Genomic DNA, 24,028 nt, shown 5'->3' with positions numbered 1-24,028 from the left:
TCCTCCATGCAGATCTCCTCTAGAGCAGTGATGTTTTGGGGCTGTTGCTGGGCAACATGGACTTTCAATTCCCTCCAAAGATTTTCTAACTATGAGAAGACAGATGTGGTATTAACTATGAGAAGACAGAAGGATCAGATGTGGTATTAACTATGAGAAGACAGAGGGATCAGATGTGGTATTAACTATGAGAAGACAGATGTGGTATTAACTATGAGAAGACAGAAGGGTCAGATGTGGTATTAACTATGAGAAGGCAGAAGGATCAGATGTGGTATTAACTATGAGAAGACAGAAGGATCAGATGTGGTATTAACTATGAGAAGACAGAGGGATCAGATATGGTATTAACTATGAGAAGACAGAGGGATCAGATATGGTATTAACTATGAGAAGACAGAAGGATCAGATGTGGTATTAACTATGAGAAGACAGATGTGGTATTAACTATGAGAAGGCAGAAGGATCAGATGTGGTATTAACTATGAGAAGACAGATGTGGTATTAACTATGAGAAGACAGAGGGATCAGATATGGTATTAACTATGAGAAGACAGAGGGATCAGATATGGTATTAACTATGAGAAGACAGAAGGATCAGATGTGGTATTAAATATGAGAAGACAGATGTGGTATTAACTATGAGAAGACAGAAGGATCAGATGTGGTATTAACTATGAGAAGACAGAGGGATCAGATGTGGTATTAACTATGAGAAGACAGAAGGATCAGATGCGGTATTAACTATGAGAAGACAGATGTGGTATTAACTATGAGAAGACCGATATGGTATTAACTATGAGAAGACAGAAGGATCAGATGTGGTATTAACTATGAGAAGACAGAAGGATCAGATGTGGTATTAACTATGAGAAGACAGATGTGGTATTAACTATGAGAAGACCGATATGGTATTAACAATGAGAAGACAGAAGGATCAGATGTGGTATTAACTATGAGAAGACAGAAGGATCAGATGTGGTATTAACTATGAGAAGACAGATGTGGTATTAACTATGAGAAGACAGAAGGATCAGATGTGGTATTAACTATGAGAAGACAGAAGGATCAGATGTGGTATTAACTATGAGAAGACAGAAGGATCAGAGATGGTATTAACTATGAGAAGACAGAAGGATCAGATATGGTATTAACTATGAGAAGACAGAAGGATCAGATATGGTATTAACTATGAGAAGACAGATGTGGTATTAACTATGAGAAGACAGAAGGATCAGATGTGGTATTAACTATGAGAAGACAGATGTGGTATTAACTATGAGAAGACAGATGTGGTATTAACTATGAGAAGACAGAAGGATCAGATGTGGTATTAACTATGAGAAGACAGAAGGATCAGATGTGGTATTAACTATGAGAAGACAGATGTGGTATTAACTATGAGAAGACAGATGTGGTATTAACTATGAGAAGACAGAAGGATCAGAGATGGTATTAACTATGAGAAGACAGAAGGATCAGATATGGTATTAACTATGAGAAGACAGAAGGATCAGATATGGTATTAACTATGAGAAGACAGATGTGGTATTAACTATGAGAAGACAGAAGGATCAGATGCGGTATTAACTATGAGAAGACAGATGTGGTATTAACTATGAGAAGACCGATATGGTATTAACAATGAGAAGACAGAAGGATCAGATGTGGTATTAACTATGAGAAGACAGAAGGATCAGATGTGGTATTAACTATGAGAAGACAGATGTGGTATTAACTATGAGAAGACAGAAGGATCAGATGTGGTATTAACTATGAGAAGACAGATGTGGTATTAACTATGAGAAGACAGAAGGATCAGATGTGGTATTAACTATGAGAAGACAGATGTGGTATTAACTATGAGAAGACAGATGTGGTATTAACTATGAGAAGACAGATGTGGTATTAACTATGAGAAGACAGAAGGATCAGATGTGGTATTAACTATGAGAAGACAGATGTGGTATTAACTATGAGAAGACAGAAGGATCAGATGTGGTATTAACTATGAGAAGACAGATGTGGTATTAACTATGAGAAGACAGAAGGATCAGATGTGGTATTAACTATGAGAAGACAGATGTGGTATTAACTATGAGAAGACAGAAGGATCAGATATGGTATTAACTATGAGAAGACAGATGTGGTATTAACTATGAGAAGACAGAAGGATCAGATGCGGTATTAACTATGAGAAGACAGATGTGGTATTAACTATGAGAAGACCGATATGGTATTAACAATGAGAAGACAGAAGGATCAGATGTGGTATTAACTATGAGAAGACAGAAGGATCAGATGTGGTATTAACTATGAGAAGACAGATGTGGTATTAACTATGAGAAGACAGATGTGGTATTAACTATGAGAAGACAGATGTGGTATTAACTATGAGAAGACAGAAGGATCAGATGTGGTATTAACTATGAGAAGACAGATGTGGTATTAACTATGAGAAGACAGAAGGATCAGATGTGGTATTAACTATGAGAAGACAGATGTGGTATTAACTATGAGAAGACAGAAGGATCAGATGTGGTATTAACTATGAGAAGACAGTGGGATCAGATATGGTATTAACTATGAGAAGACAGATGTGGTATTAACTATGAGAAGACAGAGGGAACTATCTGCTGTGTCTCTCCAGACCCAGTGGTAATAGAGTTGGTGTTTGATCCTCATCTCTTTGCTAATTGAGTCAGTTTGTATTGAAACGTACTCGTAAGTGTCCAAACACACACGTTATATCCCAGTGTCTAGGACACACAGCTGAAGCTGAATGCTGACCATCACAACCATTAGTCTCACTGTTGTTGTCGTCCCTGAGAGAGGTGTCTTATTAAAAAGTCTGACACTATTAAACAACAATTCTTATCCTCCTCCTCTCTCCCCTCCTCTACACTCTCCTCTCCTCTTTTCTCTCCCCCTTCCTCTCTCCTCTCCTCTCGCTCCTCTCCTCTCTTCTCCTCTCCCCTGCTCTCCTCTCTCCATCCTCTCCTTTCTCTCCTCTCCTCTCTTGATTCCTCTCCCCTCCTCTACACTCTCCTCTCCTCTTTTCTCTCCCCCTTCCTCTCTCCTCTCCTCTCGCTCCCCTCCCTTCCTCTCTTCTCTCCCCCTTCCTCTCTTCTCTCCCCCTTCCTCTCTTCTCCTCTCCCCTGCTCTCCTCTCTCCATCCTCTCCTTTCTCTCCTTTCTCTCCTCTCTTGATTCCTCTCTCCTCTCCCCTGCTCTCCTCTCTCCCCTCCCCTGCTCCCCTGCTCTCCTCTCCCCTGCTCTCCTCTCCCCTGCTCTCCTCTCTCCTCCTCTCCTCTCTCCCTTCCCCTGCTCCCCTCCTCTCTCCCCTCCCCTGCTCTCCTCCTCTCCTCTCTCCTCTCCCCTGCTCACCTGCTCCCCTGCTCTCCTCTCTCCTCTCCCCTGCTCTCCTCTCCCCTCCCCTGCTCTCCTCCTCTCCCCTCCCCTGCTCTCCTCCTCTCCCCTCCCCTGCTCTCCTCCTCTCCTCTCCCCTGCTCTCCCCTCCTCTCCTCTCTCCCCTCCCCTGCTCTCCTCCTCTCCTCTCCCCTGCTCTCCTCTCTCCCCTCCCCTGCTCCTCTCCTCTCTCCCTTCCCCTGCTCCCCTCCTCTCTCCCCTCCCCTGCTCTCCTCCTCTCCTCTCTCCTCTCTCCTCTCTCCTCTCTCCTCTCCCCTGCTCACCTGCTCCCCTGCTCTCCTCTCTCCTCTCCCCTGCTCTCCTCTCCCCTCCCCTGCTCTCCTCCTCTCCCCTCCCCTGCTCTCCTCCTCTCCCCTCCCCTGCTCTCCTCCTCTCCTCTCTCCTCTCCCCTCCTCTCCTCTCTCCCCTCCCCTGCTCCCCTCCTCTCCTCTCTCCCCTCCCCTCCCCTGCTCCCCTCCTCTCCTCTCCTCTCCTCTCCTCTCCTCTCCTCTCCTCTCCTCTCCTCTCCTCTCTCCTGCTCTCCCCTCCCCTGCTCTCCTCCTCTCCTCTCCCCTGCTCTCCTCTCTCCCCTCCCCTGCTCTCCTCTCTCCCCTCCCCTGCTACCCTCCTCTCCTCTCTCCCCTGCTCCCCTGCTCTCCTCTCCCCTGCTCTCCTCTCCCCTGCTCTCCTCTCTCTTCTCCCCTCCTCTCCTCTCTCCCCTCCCCTGCTCCCCTCCTCTCCTCTCTCCTCCCTCCTCCCTCCTCTCTCCCCTCCCCTCCCCTGCTCCCCTCCTCTCCTCTCCTCTCCTCTCCTCTCTCCTGCTCTCCCCTCCCCTGCTCTCCTCCTCTCCTCTCCCCTGCTCTCCTCTCTCCCCTCCCCTGCTACCCTCCTCTCCTCTCTCCCCTGCTCCCCTGCTCTCCTCTCCCCTGCTCTCCTCTCCCCTGCTCTCCTCTCCCCTGCTCTCCTCTCCCCTGCTCTCCTCTCCCCTGCTCTCCTCTCCCCTGCTCTCCTCTCTCCTCCTCTCCTCTCTCCTCTCCCCTCCTCTCCCCTGCTCTCCTCTCTCCTCCTCTCCTCTCTCCTCTCCCCTGCTCTCCTCTCTCCTCTCCCCTGCTCTCCTCTCCTCTCCCCTGCTCTCCTCTCCTCTCCCCTGCTCTCCTCTCTCCTCCTCTCCTCTCTCCTCTCCCCTGCTCTCCCCTCCTCTCCTCTCTCCCCTCCCCTGCTCTCCTCCTCTCCTCTCCCCTGCTCTCCTCTCTCCCCTCCCCTGCTCCTCTCCTCTCTCCCTTCCCCTGCTCCCCTCCTCTCTCCCCTCCCCTGCTCTCCTCCTCTCCTCTCTCCTCTCCCCTGCTCACCTGCTCCCCTGCTCTCCTCTCTCCTCTCCCCTGCTCTCCTCTCCCCTCCCCTGCTCTCCTCCTCTCCCCTCCCCTGCTCTCCTCCTCTCCCCTCCCCTGCTCTCCTCCTCTCCTCTCCCCTCCTCTCCTCTCTCCCCTCCTCTCCTCTCTCCTCCCTCCTCCCTCCTCTCTCCCCTCCCCTCCCCTGCTCCCCTCCTCTCCTCTCCTCTCCTCTCTCCTGCTCTCCCCTCCCCTGCTCTCCTCCTCTCCTCTCCCCTGCTCTCCTCTCTCCCCTCCCCTGCTACCCTCCTCTCCTCTCTCCCCTGCTCCCCTCCTCTCTCCCCTCCCCCCCTCCTCTCTCCCCTCCCCTGCTACCCTCCTCTCCTCTCTCCCCTCCCCTGCTCCCCTCCTCTCTCCTCCTCTCTGCCCTCCTCTCTTCTCCGTCTCCCCTCCTCTCCCCTGCTCCCCTCCTCTCCTCTCCCCTGCTCTCCTCTCCGTCTCCAGCTTCAGAAGACTCTGTCAGAGCTGGATGAAGATGATCCGTGTTATGAGTTCCGCCGGGAGCGTTTCACGGTTCACAGGACTCACCTCTATTTCCTTCACTACGAATATGAACCCAGCACGGACCACACGGACGTTACACTGGTGGCACAGCTCTCCATGGACAGGTAGGAAGACAGACCTTACACACATCTCTCCATGGACAGGTAGGAAGACAGACCTTACACACAGCTCTCCTTGGACAGGTAGGAAGACAGACCTTACACACAACTCTCCATGGACAGGTAGGAAGACAGACCTTACACACATCTCACTATGGACAGGTAGAAAGACAGACCTTACACACAGCTCTCTATGGACAGGTAGGAAGACAGACCTTACACACAGCTCTCCATTGACAGGTAGGAAGACAGACCTTACACACAGCTCTCTATGGACAGGTAGGAAGACAGACCTTACACACAGCTCTCCATGGACAGGTAGGAAGACAGACCTTACACACAGCTCTCCATGGACAGGTAGGAAGACATACCTTACACACAGCTCTCTATGGACAGGTAGGAAGACAGACCTTACACACAGCTCTCCATGGACAGGTAGGAAGACAGACCTTACACACAGCTCTCCATTGACAGGTAGGAAGACAGACCTTACACACAGCTCTCTATGGACAGGTAGGAAGACAGACCTTACACACAGCTCTCCATGGACAGGTAGGAAGACAGACCTTACACACAGCTCTCCATGGACAGGTAGGAAGACAGACCTTACACACAGCTCTCCATGGACAGGTAGGAAGACAGACCTTACACACAGCTCTCCATGGACAGGTCCTGTCAGTCATGTGTCTGTAGCTCTGGGGACAGTAGGGGACAGAAGACAACAGTAGGACAAGTCTACTCTGGGGACAGTAGGGGACAGAAGACAGCAGTAGGACAAGTCTACTATGGGGACAGTAGGGGACAGAAGACAACAGTAGGACAAGTCTCTGTATCACTTTGTATTAAACATTAAACACCCTGGACCCTTACGACAAGGAACACGTCCACAGCTGGTTTTACGAGGAGTGAGTGAGGGAGGGAGGGAGGGAGGGAGGGAGAGAGGGAGAGAGGGATGGAGGGAGGGAGAGAGGGAGGGAGGGAGAGAGGGAGAGAGGGAGGGAGGGAGGGAGGGAGGGAGGGAGGGAGAGAGAGAGAGAGGGAGGGAGAGAGGGAGAGAGGGAGAGAGGGAGAGAGGGAGAGAGGGAGAGAGGGAGGGAGAGAGGGAGAGAGGGAGAGAGGGAGAGAGGGAGGGAGAGAGGGAGAGAGGGCGAGAGATGTTTGTTCAGGCAGTATTTCTGTAAACAAAACATAGATCTTCTAAAACAGAATCAAAGGCTGTTGTTTGAAACTGCTACAGCTGTAACCTCTGACCCTCACGGAAGTACAGGACTCTACAGCCGTCAAACTAATCTGACAGCACACAGCTAGGTCTGTAGCAGCTGCACCTCCAGCATTTTAATCTGTAGCTGTGTCTGGCTGTCTGTGTGTGTCTGTACGTGCGTGCGTAGGTGCACGTGTGTGTGACCCAGTTGTGAGAGGAGCTGGAGGTCCCACTTGTCTGGAGAAGTTATGAACGTCTTTATGAGGATACTTCATTACTGATGTTTACAACAACAACAACAACAATGACATCATACTCTGATATAGAATAATGTTTACAACAACAACAATGACATCATACTCTGAGATAGACTGATTTAACAGCAGTGACATCATACTCTGATAGAGACTGATTTAACCACAGCAGTGACATCATACTCTGATAGACTGATTTAACCACAGCAGTGACATCATACTCTGATAGAGACTGATTTAACCACAGCAGTGACATCATACTCTGAAAGACTGATTTAACCACAGCAGTGACATCATACTCTGATATAGACTGATTTAACCACAGCAGTGACATCATGCTCTGATAGAGACTGATTTAACCACAGCAGTGACATCATACTCTGATAGAGACTGATTTAACCACAGCAGTGACATCATACTCTGATATAGACTGATTTAACCACAGCAGTGACATCATACTCTGATAGAGACTGATTTAACCACAGCAGTGACATCATACTCTGATAGAGACTGATTTAACCACAGCAGTGACATCATACTCTGATTAAACTGATTTAACCACAGCAGTGACATCATACTCTGATAGAGACTGATTTAACCACAGCAGTGACATCATACTCTGATAGAGACTGATTTAACCACAGCAGTGACATCATACTCTGATAGACTGATTTAACCACAGCAGTGACATCATACTCTGATAGAGACTGATTTAACCACAGCAGTAACATCAGACTCTGATAGAGACTGATTTAACCACAGCAGTGACATCATACTCTGATAGACTGATTTAACCACAGCAGTAACATCAGACTCTGATAGAGACTGATTAAACCACACCAGTGACATCATACTCTGATAGACTGATTTAACCACAGCAGTGACATCATATTCTGATAGACTGATTTAACCACAGCAGTGACATCATACTCTGATAGACTGATTTAACCACAGCAGTGACATCATATTCTGATAGACTGATTTAACCACAGGAGTGACATCATACTCTGATAGACTGATTTAACCACAGCAGTGACATCATACTCTGATAGAGACTGATTTAACCACAGCAGTGACATCATACTCTGATTAGACTGATTTAACCACAGCAGTGACATCATACTCTGATAGAGACTGATTAAACCACACCAGTGACATACATATGCAGCCATCACTGCATTCTAAATCCCATTACAGCTATCACTGCATTATAAACTCCATTACAGCCATCACTACATTATCAACTCCATTACAGCCATCACTGCATTATCAACTCCATTACAGCCATCACTGCATTATAAACTCCATTACAGCCGTCACTGCATTATAAACTCCATTACAGCCATCACTGCATTATCAACTCCATTACAGCCATCACTGCATTATAAACTCCATTACAGCCATCACTGCATTATCAACTCATCTCCATTACAGCCATCACTGCATTATAAACTCATCTCCATTACAGCCATCACTGCATTATAAACTCATCTCCATTACAGCCATCACTGCATTATAAACTCATCTCCATTACAGCCATCACTGCATTATAAACTCCATTACAGCCATCACTGCATTATAAACTCCATTACAGCCATCACTGCATTATAAACTCATCTCCATTACAGCCATCACTGCATTATCAACTCATCTCCATTACAGCCATCACTGCATTATAAACTCCATTACAGCCATCACTGCATTATAAACTCATCTCCATTACAGCCGTCACTGCATTATAAACTCATCTCCATTACAGCCATCACTGCATTATAAACTCCATTACAGCCATCACTGCATTATAAACTCATCTCCATTACAGCCAGCACTGCATTATAAACTCAACTCCATTACAGCCATCACTGCATTATAAACTCCATTACAGCCATCACTGCATTATAAACTCCATTACAGCCATCACTGCATTATAAACTCCATTACAGCAATCACTGCATTATAAACTCATCTCCATTACAGCCATCACTGCATTATAAACTCAACTCCATTACAGCCATCACTGCATTATAAACTCCATTACAGCCATCACTGCATTATAAACTCAACTCCATTACAGCCATCACTGCATTATCAACTCCATTACAGCCATCACTGCATTATAAACTCCATTACAGCCATCACTGCATTATAAACTCCATTACAGCCATCACTGCATTATAAACTCCATTACAGCCATCACTGCATTATCAACTCCATTACAGCCATCACTGCATTATCAACTCCATTACAGCCATCACTGCATTATCAACTCATCTCCATTACAGCCATCACTGCATTATAAACTCATCTCCATTACAGCCATCACTGCATTATCAACTCCATTACAGCCATCACTTCTCTAGTAATATTAGTCCTGTATGAATAGGATTTATTACAGCATCATAACCACCCGTGGGTTGTTGACTGAACTATGAAACAGCATGTACTAAATTAGTTTGCTATGAATTTGGGGATTTTTTTATTAAGGAAAGATCATTGTACACTTCAGGCTCCTTTCCAAACACAACATGTGTCAACAACAACAACAAAAGTTAGCTTTATAATCGTCAGGGTTTTATAGGAAATATAATTGTACACTTGAGGCAGCTTAGTTTCCGGTCCAAACACAACAGTGTCCTGCATCTCAAATAGAGCCCTATTCCCTATAGAGCCCTCTGGGTCCTGGTCTAAAGTAGTGCACTATCTAGGGAATAGGGTGCTATGGGCCCTGGTCTAAAGTAGTGCCCTATATAGAGAATAGAGCCCTCTGGGTTCTGGTCTAAAGTAGTGCACTATCTAGGGAATAGAGCCCTCTGGGTCCTGGTCTAATGTAGTGCACTATCTAGGGAATAGGGTGCTATGGGCCCTGGTCTAAAGTAGTGCACTATCTAGGGAATAGAGCCCTCTGGGCCCTGGTCTAAAGTAGTGCACTATCTAGGGAATAGAGCCCTCTGGGCCCTGGTCTAAAGTAGTGCACTATCTAGGGAATAGGGTGCTATGGGCCCTGGTCTAAAGTAGTGCACTATCTAGGGAATAGGGTGCTATGGGTCCTGGTCTAAAGTAGTGCACTATATAGGGAATAGAGCCCTCTGGGTCCTGGTCTAAAGTAGTGCACTATCTAGGGAATAGGGTGCTATGGGCCCTGGTCTAAAGTAGTGCACTATCTAGGGAATAGAGCCCTGGTCTAAAGTAGTGCACTATCTAGGGAATAGAGCCCTGGTCTAAAGTAGTGCACTATCTAGGGAATAGAGCCCTGGTCTAAAGTAGTGCACTATCTAGGGAATAGAGCCCTCTGGGTCCTGGTCTAAAGTAGTGCACTATCTAGGGAATGGGGTCCCATTTTGGGATACAAGCTGTGAGACATTGGAGCCTGCAGAGAAACATGCAGAAGATACTGATCAGAATATCCTGATGAAACCAAGCTTCTTAGGGGAATTCAACCCCTCTACTGTTGCTAGGCAGATTTAATAAAGATTATAGAGGATGTTAACTCCTCTACTGTTGCCAGGCAGATTTAATAAAGATTATAGAGGATGTTAACTCCTCTACTTTTGCCAGGCAGATTTAATAAATATTATAGAGGATGTTAACCCCTCTACTGTTGCCAGGCAGATTTAATAAAGATTATAGAGGATGTTAACTCCTCTACTGTTGCCAGGCAGATTTAATAAAGATTATAGAGGATGTTAACCCCTCTACTGTTGCCAGGCAGATTTAATAAAGATCATTACATTATAGAGGATGTTGACTCCTCTACTGTTGCTAGGCAGATTTAATAAAGATTATAGAGGATGTTAACTCCTCTACTGTTGCCAGGCAGATTTAATAAAGATCATTACATTATAGAGGATGTTGACTCCTCTACTGTTGCTAGGCAGATTTAATAAAGATTATAGAGGATGTTAACTCCTCTACTGTTGCCAGGCAGATTTAATAAAGATCATTACATTATAGAGGATGTTGACTCCTCTACTGTTGCCAGGCAGATTTAATAAAGATTTTAGAAGATGTTAACTCCTCTACCGTTGCCAGGCAGATTTAATTAAGATTATAGAGGATGTTAACTCCTCTACTGTTGCCAGGCAGATTTAATAAAGATTATAGAGGATGTTAACTCCTCTACTGTTGCCAGGCAGATTTAATAAAGATTATAGAGGATGTTAACCCCTCTACTGTTGCCAGGCAGATTTAATAAAGATCATTACATTATAGAGGATGTTAACTCCTCTACTGTTGCCAGGAAGATTTAATAAAGATTATAGAGGATGTTAACTCCTCTACTGTTGCCAGGCAGATTTAATAAAGATCATTACATTATAGAGGATGTTAACTCCTCTACTGTTGCCAGGCAGATTTAATAAAGATTATAGAGGATGTTAACTCCTCTACTGTTGCCAGGCAGATTTAATAAAGATCATTACATTATAGAGGATGTTAACTCCTCTACTGTTGCCAGGAAGATTTAATAAAGATTATAGAGGATGTTAACTCCCTCTACTGTTGCCAGGCAGATTTAATAAAGATTATAGAGGATGTTAACTCCTCTACTGTTGCCAGGCAGATTTAATAAAGATTATAGAGGATGTTAACTCCTCTACTGTTGCCAGGCAGATTTAATAAAGATCATTACATTATAGAGGATGTTAACTCCTCTACTGTTGCCAGGAAGATTTAATAAAGATTATAGAGGATGTTAACTCCTCTACTGTTGCCAGGAAGATTTAATAAAGATTATAGAGGATGTTAACTCCTCTACTGTTGCCAGGCAGATTTAATAAAGATCATTACATTATAGAGGATGTTAACTCCTCTACTGTTGCCAGGCAGATTTAATAAAGATTATAGAGGATGTTAACTCCTCTACTGTTGCCAGGCAGATTTAATAAAGATCAGTTCTCTCAGCCAGGAACAGAAGTAGAAACCCAGAGTTTTACCAGAGACCTCTTCACTCGTCCATTTCTCTGCTAATTCATCTGTCTAGTTTTCCTCTGCAGTCCTCTCATTACTGAGCACTGAGTGAAGTCATTGGAAACAAATGGCACCCTATTCCTACAGTATGGACCCTGGTCTAAAGTAGTGCACTACACTATGGGCCCTGGTCTAAAGTAGTGCACTACCCCTATGGGCCCTGGTCTAAAGTAGTGCACTACACTTTGGGCCCTGGTCTAAAGTAGTGCACTACACTATGGGCCCTGGTCTAAAGTAGTGCACTACACTATGGGCCCTGGTCTAAAGTAGTGCACTACACTATGGGCCCTGGTCTAAAGTAGTGCACTACCCCTATGGGCCCTGGTCTAAAGTAGTGCACTACACTTTGGGCCCTGGTCTAAAGTAGTGCACTACACTATGGGCCCTGGTCTAAAGTAGTGCACTACAGTATGGGCCCTGGTCTAAAGTAGTGCACTACACTATGGGTCCTGGTCTAAAGTAGTGCACTACCCTTATGGGCCCTGGTCTAAAGTAGCGCACTACAGTATGGGCCCTGGTCTAAAGTAGCGCACTACAGTTTGGGCCCTGGTCTAAAGTAGTGCACTACCCCTATGGGCCCTGGTCTAAAGTAGTGCACTACACTATGGGCCCTGGTCTAAAGTAGTGCACTACACTATGGGCCCTGGTCTAAAGTAGTGCACTACACTATGGGCCCTGGTCTAAAGTAGTGCACTACACTATGGGCCCTGGTCTAAAGTAGTGCACTACCCTTATGGGCCCTGGTCTAAAGTAGCGCACTACAGTATGGGCCCTGGTCTAAAGTAGCGCACTACAGTATGGGCCCTGGTCTAAAGTAGTGCACTACCCCTATGGGCCCTGGTCTAAAGTAGTGCACTACCCCTATGGGCCCTGGTCTAAAGTAGCGCACTACACTATGGGCCCTGGTCTAAAGTAGTGCACTACACTATGGGCCCTGGTCTAAAGTAGTGCACTACAGTATGGGCCCTGGTCTAAAGTAGTGCACTACGGGTCCTGGTCTAAAGTAGTGCACTACCCTTATGGGCCCTGGTCTAAAGTAGCGCACTACAGTATGGGCCCTGGTCTAAAGTAGCGCACTACAGTATGGGCCCTGGTCTAAAGTAGTGCACTACCCCTATGGGCCCTGGTCTAAAGTAGTGCACTACAGTATATAGGGGATATGAGGCCATTTGGGACACAGAGTAAGTTTACAATGACATGAATATGGAGTATGTGAATATCCAATTTGGGGAGAATGGAAGGAACTGACAGCACCATGGTTATTTAGTTTAGTATTGTCAGCTGTTCTAAGCTGGCCTGCCTCTCCTCTCCTCTCTCTCTCTCTCTCTCTCTCTCCTCTCTTCTCTCCTCTCTATCCTCTCTCTCTCTTCTCTCTCTCCTCTCTCTCTCTCTCTCTCTCTCCCTCTCTCTCTCTCTCTCCTCTCTTTCTCTCTCTTCTCTTCTCTCCTCTCTCTCTCTCTTCTCTCCTCTATCCTCTCTCTTCTCTCCTCTCTATCCTCTCTCTCTCTTCTCTCCCCCTCTCCTCTCTATCCTCTCTCTCTTCTCTTCTCTCTCTCTCTTCTCTCTCTCTCTCTCTCCTCTCTATCCTCTCTCTCTTCTCTCTATCTCTCTCTTCTCTCCTCTCTATCCTCTCTCTCTTCTCTCTCTCTCTCTCTCTTCTCTTCTCTCTCTCATCTCTCTCTCTCTCTTCTCTCTATCCTCTCTCTCTTCTCTCTATCCTCTCTCTCTCTTCTCTCTCTCTCTCTCTTCTCTCCTCTCTATCCTCTCTCTCTTCTCTCTCTCTCTCTCTTCTCTTCTCTCTCTCTCTTCTCTCCTCTCTATCCTCTCTCTCTCTCTTCTCTCTCTCTCTTCTCTCTCTCTCTCTCTTCTCTCCTCTCTATCCTCTCTCTCTTCTCTCTCTCTCTCTCTTCTCCCCTCTCTCTCTTCCTTCTCTTCTCTCTCCCTTCTCCCTCTCTCCCCCATCTATCTCTCTCTCTCTCTCCCCTCTCTCTCTCTTTTCTCTCTCTCTCTCTCTCTCTCTCTCTCTCCATTTTCTTCTCTCTCCCTTCTCCCTCTCACCCCCATCTCTCTCTCTCCTCTCTCTCTCTCCTCTCTCTCCTTTCTCTCTCTCTCTCTCTCTCTCTCTCTCTCCTTTCTCTCTCTCTCTCCTTTCTCTCTCTCTCCCCTCTCTAGTTAAGAACACTTTAAGGAACGTTGACCGTGTTCTTCTGTTTTCTCTGTGTGTCTGGGCCTTTAGAACTCACAGGAGACATGGGAGTCTTTACCGTTTAGCCCTGTCAGTTAGCTCTGTGAGCTGAGGATCACATGGGAGTCTTTACCCTGTAGCCCTGTCAGTTGAAGACCACATGAGAGTCTTTACCCTGTAGCCCTGTCAGTTAGCTCTGTGAGCTGAAGACCACATGGGAGTCTTTACCCTGTAGCTCTGTCAGTTGAAGATCACATGGGAGTCTTTACCCTGTAGCCCTGTCAGTTAGCTCTGTGAGCTGAAGACCACATGGGAGTCTTTACCCTGTATCCCTGTCAGTTAGCTCTGTGACCCGAAGCCTACTGATAAGGAAATATATTAATATTAGCCTCCATTCATCCATCCTATTGAATTTGAACACATGGAACACTGAGGCCCATATAGACCCATTCTAGAACACAGGGAACACTGAGGTCCATATAGACCCATTCTAGAACACAGGGAACACTGAGGTCCATATAGACCCATTCTAGAACACAGGGAACACTGAGGTCCATATAGACCCATTCTAGAACACAGGGAACACTGAGGCCCATATGAACCCATTCTAGAACACAAGGAACACTGAGGCCCATATGGACCCATTCTAGAACACAGGGAACAATGAGGCCCGTATGGACCCATTCTAGAACACAGGGAACACTGAGGTCCATATAGACCCATTCTAGAACACTGAGGCCCATATAGACCCATTCTAGAACACAGGGAACACCCATTCTAGATCCTTTGCATGCTGTTGTGGCCCAGTCCCAGAGGAACACAGGAGAGAGGGTTAGGTAAAGATCAGTGGCATCATCATTAACACACACACACACACACACACACGTTAATACAGTAGTCTCTCACGGCCTCCACATCCCTTTCAGAACACCTCTCCATTGTAATGAGTGAAGTTGTTCAGGGTTTCTGTAATGTCTATGGACAGGTGGAAACCACAGCAGAGGTTTCATTGATTTAACATTGGTAAATGTCAGCTTCACCTCTGCCTATTGGCACCTCATTTCATCTGTCAAACCTAGCCAATAACAGTGGATCAGTGTGAAGGGGATGGGATGATTGGATGATATGGCGGTTGGATGAACACAGATTGAGATTACAGCTACAGAGATTAAGATCGATATGTTGAATACCTGACATTAAATATCTCTGTACTGAATAATTCAATACAATAGGTCTGATACATTTTATTGATATATCTCCTCTCTCTCTCTTTCTCTCTTTTTCTCTTCTCTCTATCCTCTACCTCTCTATCTCCTCTCTCTATCTCCTCTCTTTCTCTCTTCTCTCTATCCTCTACCTCTCGTTCTATCTCCTCTCTCTATATCCTCTTAGCCAGGAAGGAACCAACAGCACCAAGGTTATTTAGTTTACTATTGTCAGCTGTTCTAACCTGGCCTGGACACACACTCTTTCTCTTCCCCTCTCACTCCCCCTTTCTCTCCCCCTTTCACTCCCTCTCTCTATCTCCATCTCCTCTCTCACTCCATCTCTCTATCTCCATCTCCTCTCTCTCCCCCTCTCTCTATCTCCTCTCTCTCTATCGCCATCTCCTCTGTCTCTTCCTCCTCCTCTAATGGTGGTGTCTCTCTCCTCTCTCTCTCCTCTCCAGACTCCAGATGTTAGAGGCTATCTGTAAACACTGGGAAGGTCCTATCAGCCTGGCCCTGTATCTCTCGGACGCTGAGGCTCAACAGTTCCTGCGCTACACCCAGGGGTCAGAGGTCCTGATGTCCAGGGGAAACGTGGGCTACCACATCGTCTACAAGGAGGGTCAGTTCTATCCGGTCAACCTGCTCAGGAACGTAGCCATGCGGCAGGTCAACACGCCCTACATGTTCCTGTCAGATATCGACTTCCTGCCCATGTACGGCCTGTACGAGTACCTCAGGTGAGGGAGAACGACTCAGCTGTAGAGATACTGTAATGTATAATGGCCTCTACGAGTACCTCAGGTGAGGGAGACCGTCACAGACGTAGAGGATACTGTAATGTATAATGTCCTCTACGAGTACCTCAGGTGAGGGAGACCATCACAGACGTAGAGGATACTGTAATGTATAATGTCCTCTACGAGTACCTCAGGTGAGGGAGACCATCACAGACGTAGAGGATACTGTAATGTATAATGTCCTCTACGAGTACCTCAGGTGAGGGAGAACGACTCAGCTGTAGAGGAGACTGTAATGTATAATGGCCTCTACGAGTTCCTCAGGTGAGGGAGAACGTCACAGATGTAGAGGATACTGTAATGTATAATGTCCTCTACGAGTACCTCAGGTGAGGGAGACCATCACAGACGTAGAGGATACTGTAATGTATAATGTCCTCTACGAGTACCTCAGGTGAGGGAGACCATCACAGACGTAGAGGATACTGTAATGTATAATGTCCTCTACGAGTACCTCAGGTGAGGGAGAACGACTCAGCTGTAGAGGAGACTGTAATGTATAATGGCCTCTACGAGTACCTCAGGTGAGGGAGAACGTCACAGACGTAGAGGAGACCATCACAGCCGTAGAGGATACTGTAATGTATAATGTCCTCTACGAGTACCTCAGGTGAGGGAGACCGTCTCAGACGTAGAGGAGACTGTAATGTATAATGTCCTCTACGAGTACCTCAGGTGAGGGAGAACGACTCAGCTGTAGAGATACTGTAATGTATAATGTCCTCTACGAGTACCTCAGGTGAGGGAGAACGTCACAGACGTAGAGGAGACCATCACAGCCGTAGAGGATACTGTAATGTATAATGTCCTCTACGAGTACCTCAGGTGAGGGAGAACGTCTCAGACGTAGAGGAGACTGTAATGTATAATGTCCTCTACGAGTACCTCAGGTGAGGGAGAACGACTCAGCTGTAGAGATACTGTAATGTATAATGTCCTCTACGAGTACCTCAGGTGAGGGAGAACGTCACAGACGTAGAGGAGACCATCACAGCCGTAGAGGATACTGTAATGTATAATGTCCTCTACGAGTACCTCAGGTGAGGGAGAACGTCTCAGACGTAGAGGAGACTGTAATGTATAATGTCCTCTACGAGTACCTCAGGTGAGGGAGAACGACTCAGCTGTAGAGATACTGTAATGTATAATGTCCTCTACGAGTACCTCAGGTGAGGGAGAACGTCACAGACGTAGAGGAGACCATCACAGCCGTAGAGGATACTGTAATGTATAATGTCATCTACGAGTACCTCAGGTGAGGGAGAACGTCTCAGACGTAGAGGAGACTGTAATGTATAATGTCCTCTACGAGTACCTCAGGTGAGGGAGAACGACTCAGCTGTAGAGATACTGTAATGTATAATGTCCTCTACGAGTACCTCAGGTGAGGGAGAACGACTCAGCTGTAGAGATACTGTAATGTATAATGTCCTCTACGAGTACCTCAGGTGAGGGAGAACGACTCAGACGTAGAGGAGACCATCACAGCCGTAGAGGATATTGTAATGTATAATGTCCTCTACGAGTACCTCAGGTGAGGGAGAACGTCACAGACGTAGAGGAGACTGTAATGCATAATATTCTCTTCTAACTCTGGGGTCACATTGCTGGGGAAACTTCTAGATCTCAGAGGGGTGTGAGGAGAGTGACTTTCTAACCCTGAGCTACAGTATTGTATTTGGCTTTGCTGTCTGTCTGTCTGTCTGTCTGTCTGTCTGTCTGTCTGTCTGTCTGTCTGTCATGTTATACTGTAGTAACGTCAGGATCGTTAAGTCCCCGTAATGTTAGAATGACTCCATCTCTGTCCCCTGTAACAAGTCTGTAGTTCAGCTGGACATGGCTAACAACAAGAAATCTCTGTGACGTCCCTGTCACGTCTCTGTAACGTCTCTGTAACGTCTCTGTAACGTCTCTGTAACGTCTCTGTAACGTCTCTGTAACGTCTCTGTAACGTCCCTGTGACGTCTCTGTCACGTCCCTGTGACGTCTCTGTCACGTCCCTGTAACGTCTCTGTCACGTCCCTGTGACGTCTCTGTAACGTCCCTGTAACGTCCCTGCAACGTCTCTGTAACGTCCCTGTAACGTCTCTGTAACGTCCCTGTAACGTCTCTGTAACGTCTCTGTAACATCCCTGTAATGTCTCTGTAACGTCTCTGTAACGTCTCTGTAACGTCCCTGTAACGTCCCTGTAACGTCTCTGTAACGTCCCTGTAACGTCTCTGTAACGTCCCTGTAACGTCTCTGTAACGTCACTGTAACGTCCCTGTAACGTCCCTGTAACGTCTCTGTAACGTCCCTGCAGGAAGTCAGTGGTACAGCTGGACATGGCTAACAGCAAGAAAGCGTTGGTGGTGCCGGCCTTCGAGACGCTCCGTTACCGTCTGTCTTACCCCAAGTCCAAGGCCGAGCTGCTGTCCCAACTGGACATGGGGACTCTGTTCACCTTCAGGTAGAAACACATGTAGCTGCTGTCCCAACTGGACATGGGGACTCTGTTCACCTTCAGGTAGAAACACATGTAGCTGCTGTCCCAACTGGACATGGGGACTCTGTTCACCTTCAGGTAGAAACACATGTAGCTGCTGTCCCAACTGGACACTGGGCCAGTGTTCTGAACTTAAAGGGATGGGACACTGGGCCAGTGTTCTGAACTTAAAGAGATGGGACACTGGGCCAGTGTTCTGAACTTAAAGGGAAGGGACACTGGGCCAGTGTTCTGAACTTAAAGAGATGGGACACTGGGCCAGTGTTCTGAACTTAAAGGGAAGGGACACTGGGCCAGTGTTCTGAACTTAAAGAGATGGGACACTGGGCCAGTGTTCTGAACTTAAAGGGATGGGACACTGGGCCAGTGTTCTGAACTTAAAGGGATGGGACACATTCTCATTAGTTAGCAGCAGCACAGATGTTACTCTACCATTCGCCTGCCAACGACTGAAACGATCATTTAAGGTACAACATCAATCTGACTCCGACTCTAAGGGATAAAGGGATGCCTAGTTAAATAAATAAAGACTGCCTCCTGGTGTTGTAATACAAGCAGCAGCGGAGCTGTTTGTCTTTCAACACAGAGATCGTTTTTGATCATTAACATGACAGATTGAGCCACAGAGCCCAGAAAGTTGGGTTCAATCACTCCTCAGCTAGAAGGACTCCCAGATGGGTTCAATCACTCCTCAGCTAGAAAGACTCCCAGATAGTTGGGTTCAATCACTCCTCAGCTAGAAGACTACCAGATAGTTGGGTTCAATCACTCCTCAGCTAGAAAGACTCCCAGATAGTTGGGTTCAATCACTCCTCAGCTAGAAGACACCAGATGGGTTCAATCACTCCTCAGCTAGAAGACTCCCAGATAGTTGGGTTCAATCACTCCTCAGCTAGAAGGACTCCCAGATGGGTTCAATCACTCCTCAGCTAGAAAGACTCCCAGATAGTTGTGTTCAATCACTACTCGGCTAGAAGACTACCAGATAGTTGTGTTCAATCACTACTCAGCTAGAAGACTCCCAGATAGTTGTGTTCAATCACTACTCAGCTAGAATACTCCCAGATAGTTGGGTTCAATCACTACTCAGCTAGAAGACTCCCAGATAGTTGTGTTCAATCACTACTCAGCTAGAAGACTCCCAGATAGTTGTGTTCAATCACTACTCAGCTAGAATACTCCCAGATAGTTGGGTTCAATCACTACTCAGCTAGAAGACTCCCAGATAGTTGTGTTCAATCACTACTCAGCTAGAATACTCCCAGATAGTTGGGTTCAATCACTACTCAGCTAGAATACTCCCAGATAGTTGGGTTCAATCACTCCTCAGCTAGAAGACACCAGATGGGTTCAATCACTCCTCAGCTAGAAGACTCACAGATAGTTGGGTTCAATCACTCCTCAGCTAGAAGACACCAGATGGGTTCAATCACTCCTCAGCTAGAAGACTCCCAGATAGTTGGGTTCAATCACACCTCAGCTAGAAGACTCCCAGATAGTTGTGTTCAATCACTACTCAGCTAGAAGACTCCCAGATAGTTGGGTTCAATCACTACTCAGCTAGAAGACTCCCAGATAGTTGTGTTCAATCACTACTCAGCTAGAAGACTCCCAGATAGTTGGGTTCAATCACTACTCAGCTACCTGCCGCCTCTACACTCTAACCACTAGGCTACCTGCCACCCTATAAAGTATTGAATGTTGAATCCTACTTCCTGTTCTCCCTGTTAGATACCATGTCTGGACGAAGGGTCATGCTCCCACTAACTTTGCTAAGTGGAGGACTGCCACCACGCCGTACAGAGTCCAGTGGGAAGCGGACTTTGAACCCTACGTGATGGTGAGACGGGACAGTCCAGAGTACGACAGGCGCTTCGTTGGCTTTGGGTGGAATAAAGTGGCTCATATTATGGAGCTGGATGCACAGGTACTGGACACACCTTTACCTGTCACTCACAGGTACTGGACACACCTTTACCTGTCACTCACAGGTACTGGACACACCTTTACCTGTCACTCACAGGTACTGGACACACCTTTACCTGTCACTCACAGGTACTGGACACACCTTTACCTGTCACTCACAGGTACTGGACACACCTTTACCCATCACTCTGTCACTCACAGGTACTGGACACACCTTTACCCATCACTCTGTCACTCACAGGTACTGGACACACCTTTACCCATCACTCTGTCACTCACAGGTACTGGACACACCTTTACCTGTCACTCACAGGTACTGGACACACCTCTTTACCCATCACTCTGTCACTCACAGGTACTGGACACACCTTTACCCATCACTCTGTCACTCACAGGTACTGGACACACCTCTTTACCCATCACTCTGTCACTCACAGGTACTGGACACACCTCTTTACCCATCACTCTGTCACTCACAGGTACTGGACACACCTCTTTACCCATCACTCTGTCACTCACAGGTACTGGACACACCTCTTTACCCATCACTCTGTCACTCACAGGTACTGGACACACCTCTTTACCCATCACTCTGTCACTCACAGGTACTGGACACACCTTTACCCATCACTCTGTCACTCACAGGTACTGGACACACCTTTACCCATCACTCTGTCACTCACAGGTACTGGACACACCTCTTTACCCATCACTCTGTCACTCACAGGTACTGGACACACCTCTTTACCCATCACTCTGTCACTCACAGGTACTGGACACACCTCTTTACCCATCACTCTGTCACTCACAGGTACTGGACACACCTCTTTACCCATCACTCTGTCACTCACAGGTACTGGACACACCTCTTTACCCATCACTCTGTCACTCACAGGTACTGGACACACCTTTACCCATCACTCTGTCACTCACAGGTACTGGACACACCTTTACCCATCACTCTGTCACTCACAGGTACTGGACACACCTCTTTACCCATCACTCTGTCACTCACAGGTACTGGACACACCTCTTTACCCATCACTCTGTCACTCACAGGTACTGGACACACCTTTACCCATCACTCTGTCACTCACAGGTACTGGACACACCTTTACCCATCACTCTGTCACTCACAGGTACTGGACACACCTTTACCCATCACTCTGTCACTCACAGGTACTGGACACACCTCTTTACCCATCACTCTGTCACTCACAGGTACTGGACACACCTCTTTACCCATCACTCTGTCACTCACAGGTACTGGACACACCTTTACCCATCACTCTGTCACTCACAGGTACTGGACACACCTCTTTACCCATCACTCTGTCACTCACAGGCACTGGACACACCTTTACCCATCACTCTGTCACTCACAGGCACTGGACACACCTTTACCCATCACTCTGTCACTCACAGGCACTGGACACACCTTTACCCATCACTCTGTCACTCACAGGCACTGGACACACCTTTGCCATCACTCTGTCACTCACAGGTACTGGATACACCTTTACCATCACTCTGTCACTCACAGACACTGGACACACCTTTACCCATCACTCTGTCACTCACAGGCACTGGACACACCTTTACCATCACTCTGTCACTCACAGGTACTGGATACACCTTTACCATCACTCTGTCACTCTGGACATTATAGTGTCTTAGTGTTTCTCACTCTGTCCTCTCTTTCAGCAGTATGAGTTAGTGATGCTGTCTTAGTGTTTCTAACTCTGTCCTCTGTCCTCTCTTCCAGCAGTATGAGTTAGTGATGCTGTCTTAGTGTTTATCACTCTGTCCTCTCTTCCAGCAGTATGAGTTAGTGATGCTGTCTTAGTGTTTCTCACTCTGTCCTCTGTCCTCTCTTCCAGCAGTATGAGTTAGTGATGCTGTCTTAGTGTTTCTAACTCTGTCCTCTCTTCCAGCAGTATGAGTTAGTGATGCTGTCTTAGTGTTTCTAACTCTGTCCTCTGTCCTCTCTTCCAGCAGTATGAGTTAGTGATGCTGTCTTAGTGTTTCTCACTCTGTCCTCTCTTCCAGCAGTATGAGTTAGTGATGCTGTCTTAGTGTTTCTAACTCTGTCCTCTGTCCTCTCTTCCAGCAGTATGAGTTAGTGATGCTGTCTTAGTGTTTCTAACTCTGTCCTCTCTTCCTGCAGTATGAGTTAGTGATGCTGTCTTAGTGTTTCTCACTCTGTCCTCTCTTCCAGCAGTATGAGTTATTGATGCTGTCTTAGTGATTCTAACTCTGTCCTCTCTTCCAGCAGTATGAGTTAGTGATGCTGTCTTAGTGTTTCTAACGCTGTCCTCTGTCCTCTCTTCCAGCGGTATGAGTTAGTGATGCTGTCTTAGTGTTTCTAACTCTGTCCTCTGTCCTCTCTTCCAGGAGTATGAGTTTGTGGTTCTGCCCAACGCCTATATGATCCACATGCCTCATGCTCCCAGTTTCGACATCACCAAGTTCCGGTCCAACAAGCAGTACCGCGTCTGCCTGAAGACCCTGAAAGAGGAGTTTCAACAGAACATGTCTAGACGATATGGCTTCGCTGCCCTCAAATACATGACTGCAGAGAACAACAGCTAGCCAACACCGATGAGCCAGGACACTCTGACCCGTTATTGACTACACTACCCATAACACCCTTCTCTAAGGCTGTCTAGGACTACACCTCTACAGAGGAGAGGGAAAGGGCGGTGGATTCTAAGGACAGTCGATGTAGGGGAGTCGGGAGTGGACAGAACGGTTACTAAAGACTCTTACTACGAACTCTGACCCGTTATTGACTACACTACCCATAACACCCTTCTCTAAGGCTGTCTAGGACTACACCTCTACAGAGGAGAGGGAAAGGGCGGTGGATTCTAAGGACAGTCGATGTAGGGGAGTCGGGAGTGGACAGAACGGTTACTAAAGAATCTTACTACGAACTCTGACCTTTGTGCCAACCGATCATGAGGTTTTAAATTGTGAGCTCTGATTCTTGTGAACTCTCACCTTATAGTTTGGGGTTATGACCTGGTTAGACCAGCGTTAACCAACTGAAGGGTAACCGGGGGTAACCGTAAGGTCGGTGTGTCCCAAACATTGTTTTTTTACCCCTTCCCGAGGACGGATGGAGCAGTCTGTCCAGAAGTTGCAGACCTGGTTTCTATCTGGTTTCTAGCTGGGAGAGGAAGCTGTTGCTGTGAATGTTGAGTCAGTACAGGGCTGGTTTGGACTCATACAACTCTCTGTTATTCTCTAACAATAGAACTGGGCATCACTATGGGAGGGAAGGAAGGAGGGAGGAAGGGAAGGGAAGGAAGGAAGGAGGGAGGGAGGGAGGGAGGGAGGGAGGGAGGGAGGGAAGGAGGGAGGGAGGGAAGGAGGGAAGGAAGGGAATGAGGGAGGAAGGGAAGGAGGGAGGAAGGGAAGGAGGGAGGGAGGAAGGAGGGAGGGAGGAAGGAGGGAGGGAGGAAGGGAAAGAAGGGAAGGAGGGAGGAAGGGAAGGAAGGAAGGGAGAACGGGGGAGAGAGACTGACTGTAGCCCTGGACTTGGAAAGCAGACAAGACATTTGTTCTCTGGGCCATATCTAGAAGACCATCTGCTCATTCCCA

At 47.0% G+C, this 24,028-nt stretch overlaps 1 protein-coding gene across 1 annotated transcript in view; it reads left to right on the top strand.

The window, feature by feature from the left end:
* The window catches only part of LOC139393214 (xylosyl- and glucuronyltransferase LARGE1-like), a 163,295-nt gene extending 139,573 nt beyond the window's left edge, over positions 1 to 23,722 (top strand). Inside the window, exons 11-15 of the mRNA XM_071141656.1 lie at positions 5,240 to 5,403; positions 15,672 to 15,950; positions 18,314 to 18,460; positions 20,228 to 20,423; positions 22,817 to 23,722. Of these exons, the coding sequence (XP_070997757.1) occupies positions 5,240 to 5,403; positions 15,672 to 15,950; positions 18,314 to 18,460; positions 20,228 to 20,423; positions 22,817 to 23,014 (984 nt within the window). The 3' untranslated portion in view covers positions 23,015 to 23,722. The remainder of the gene's footprint in view (positions 1 to 5,239; positions 5,404 to 15,671; positions 15,951 to 18,313; positions 18,461 to 20,227; positions 20,424 to 22,816) is intronic.
* Positions 23,723 to 24,028: the final 306 nt, after the last annotated feature.

This window comes from Oncorhynchus clarkii, chromosome 33, assembly GCF_045791955.1.
Source record: "Oncorhynchus clarkii lewisi isolate Uvic-CL-2024 chromosome 33, UVic_Ocla_1.0, whole genome shotgun sequence".
In the NCBI taxonomy this organism is placed as follows: Eukaryota; Metazoa; Chordata; class Actinopteri; order Salmoniformes; family Salmonidae; genus Oncorhynchus; species Oncorhynchus clarkii.
This window is presented reverse-complemented; position numbering and strand designations above follow the sequence as displayed.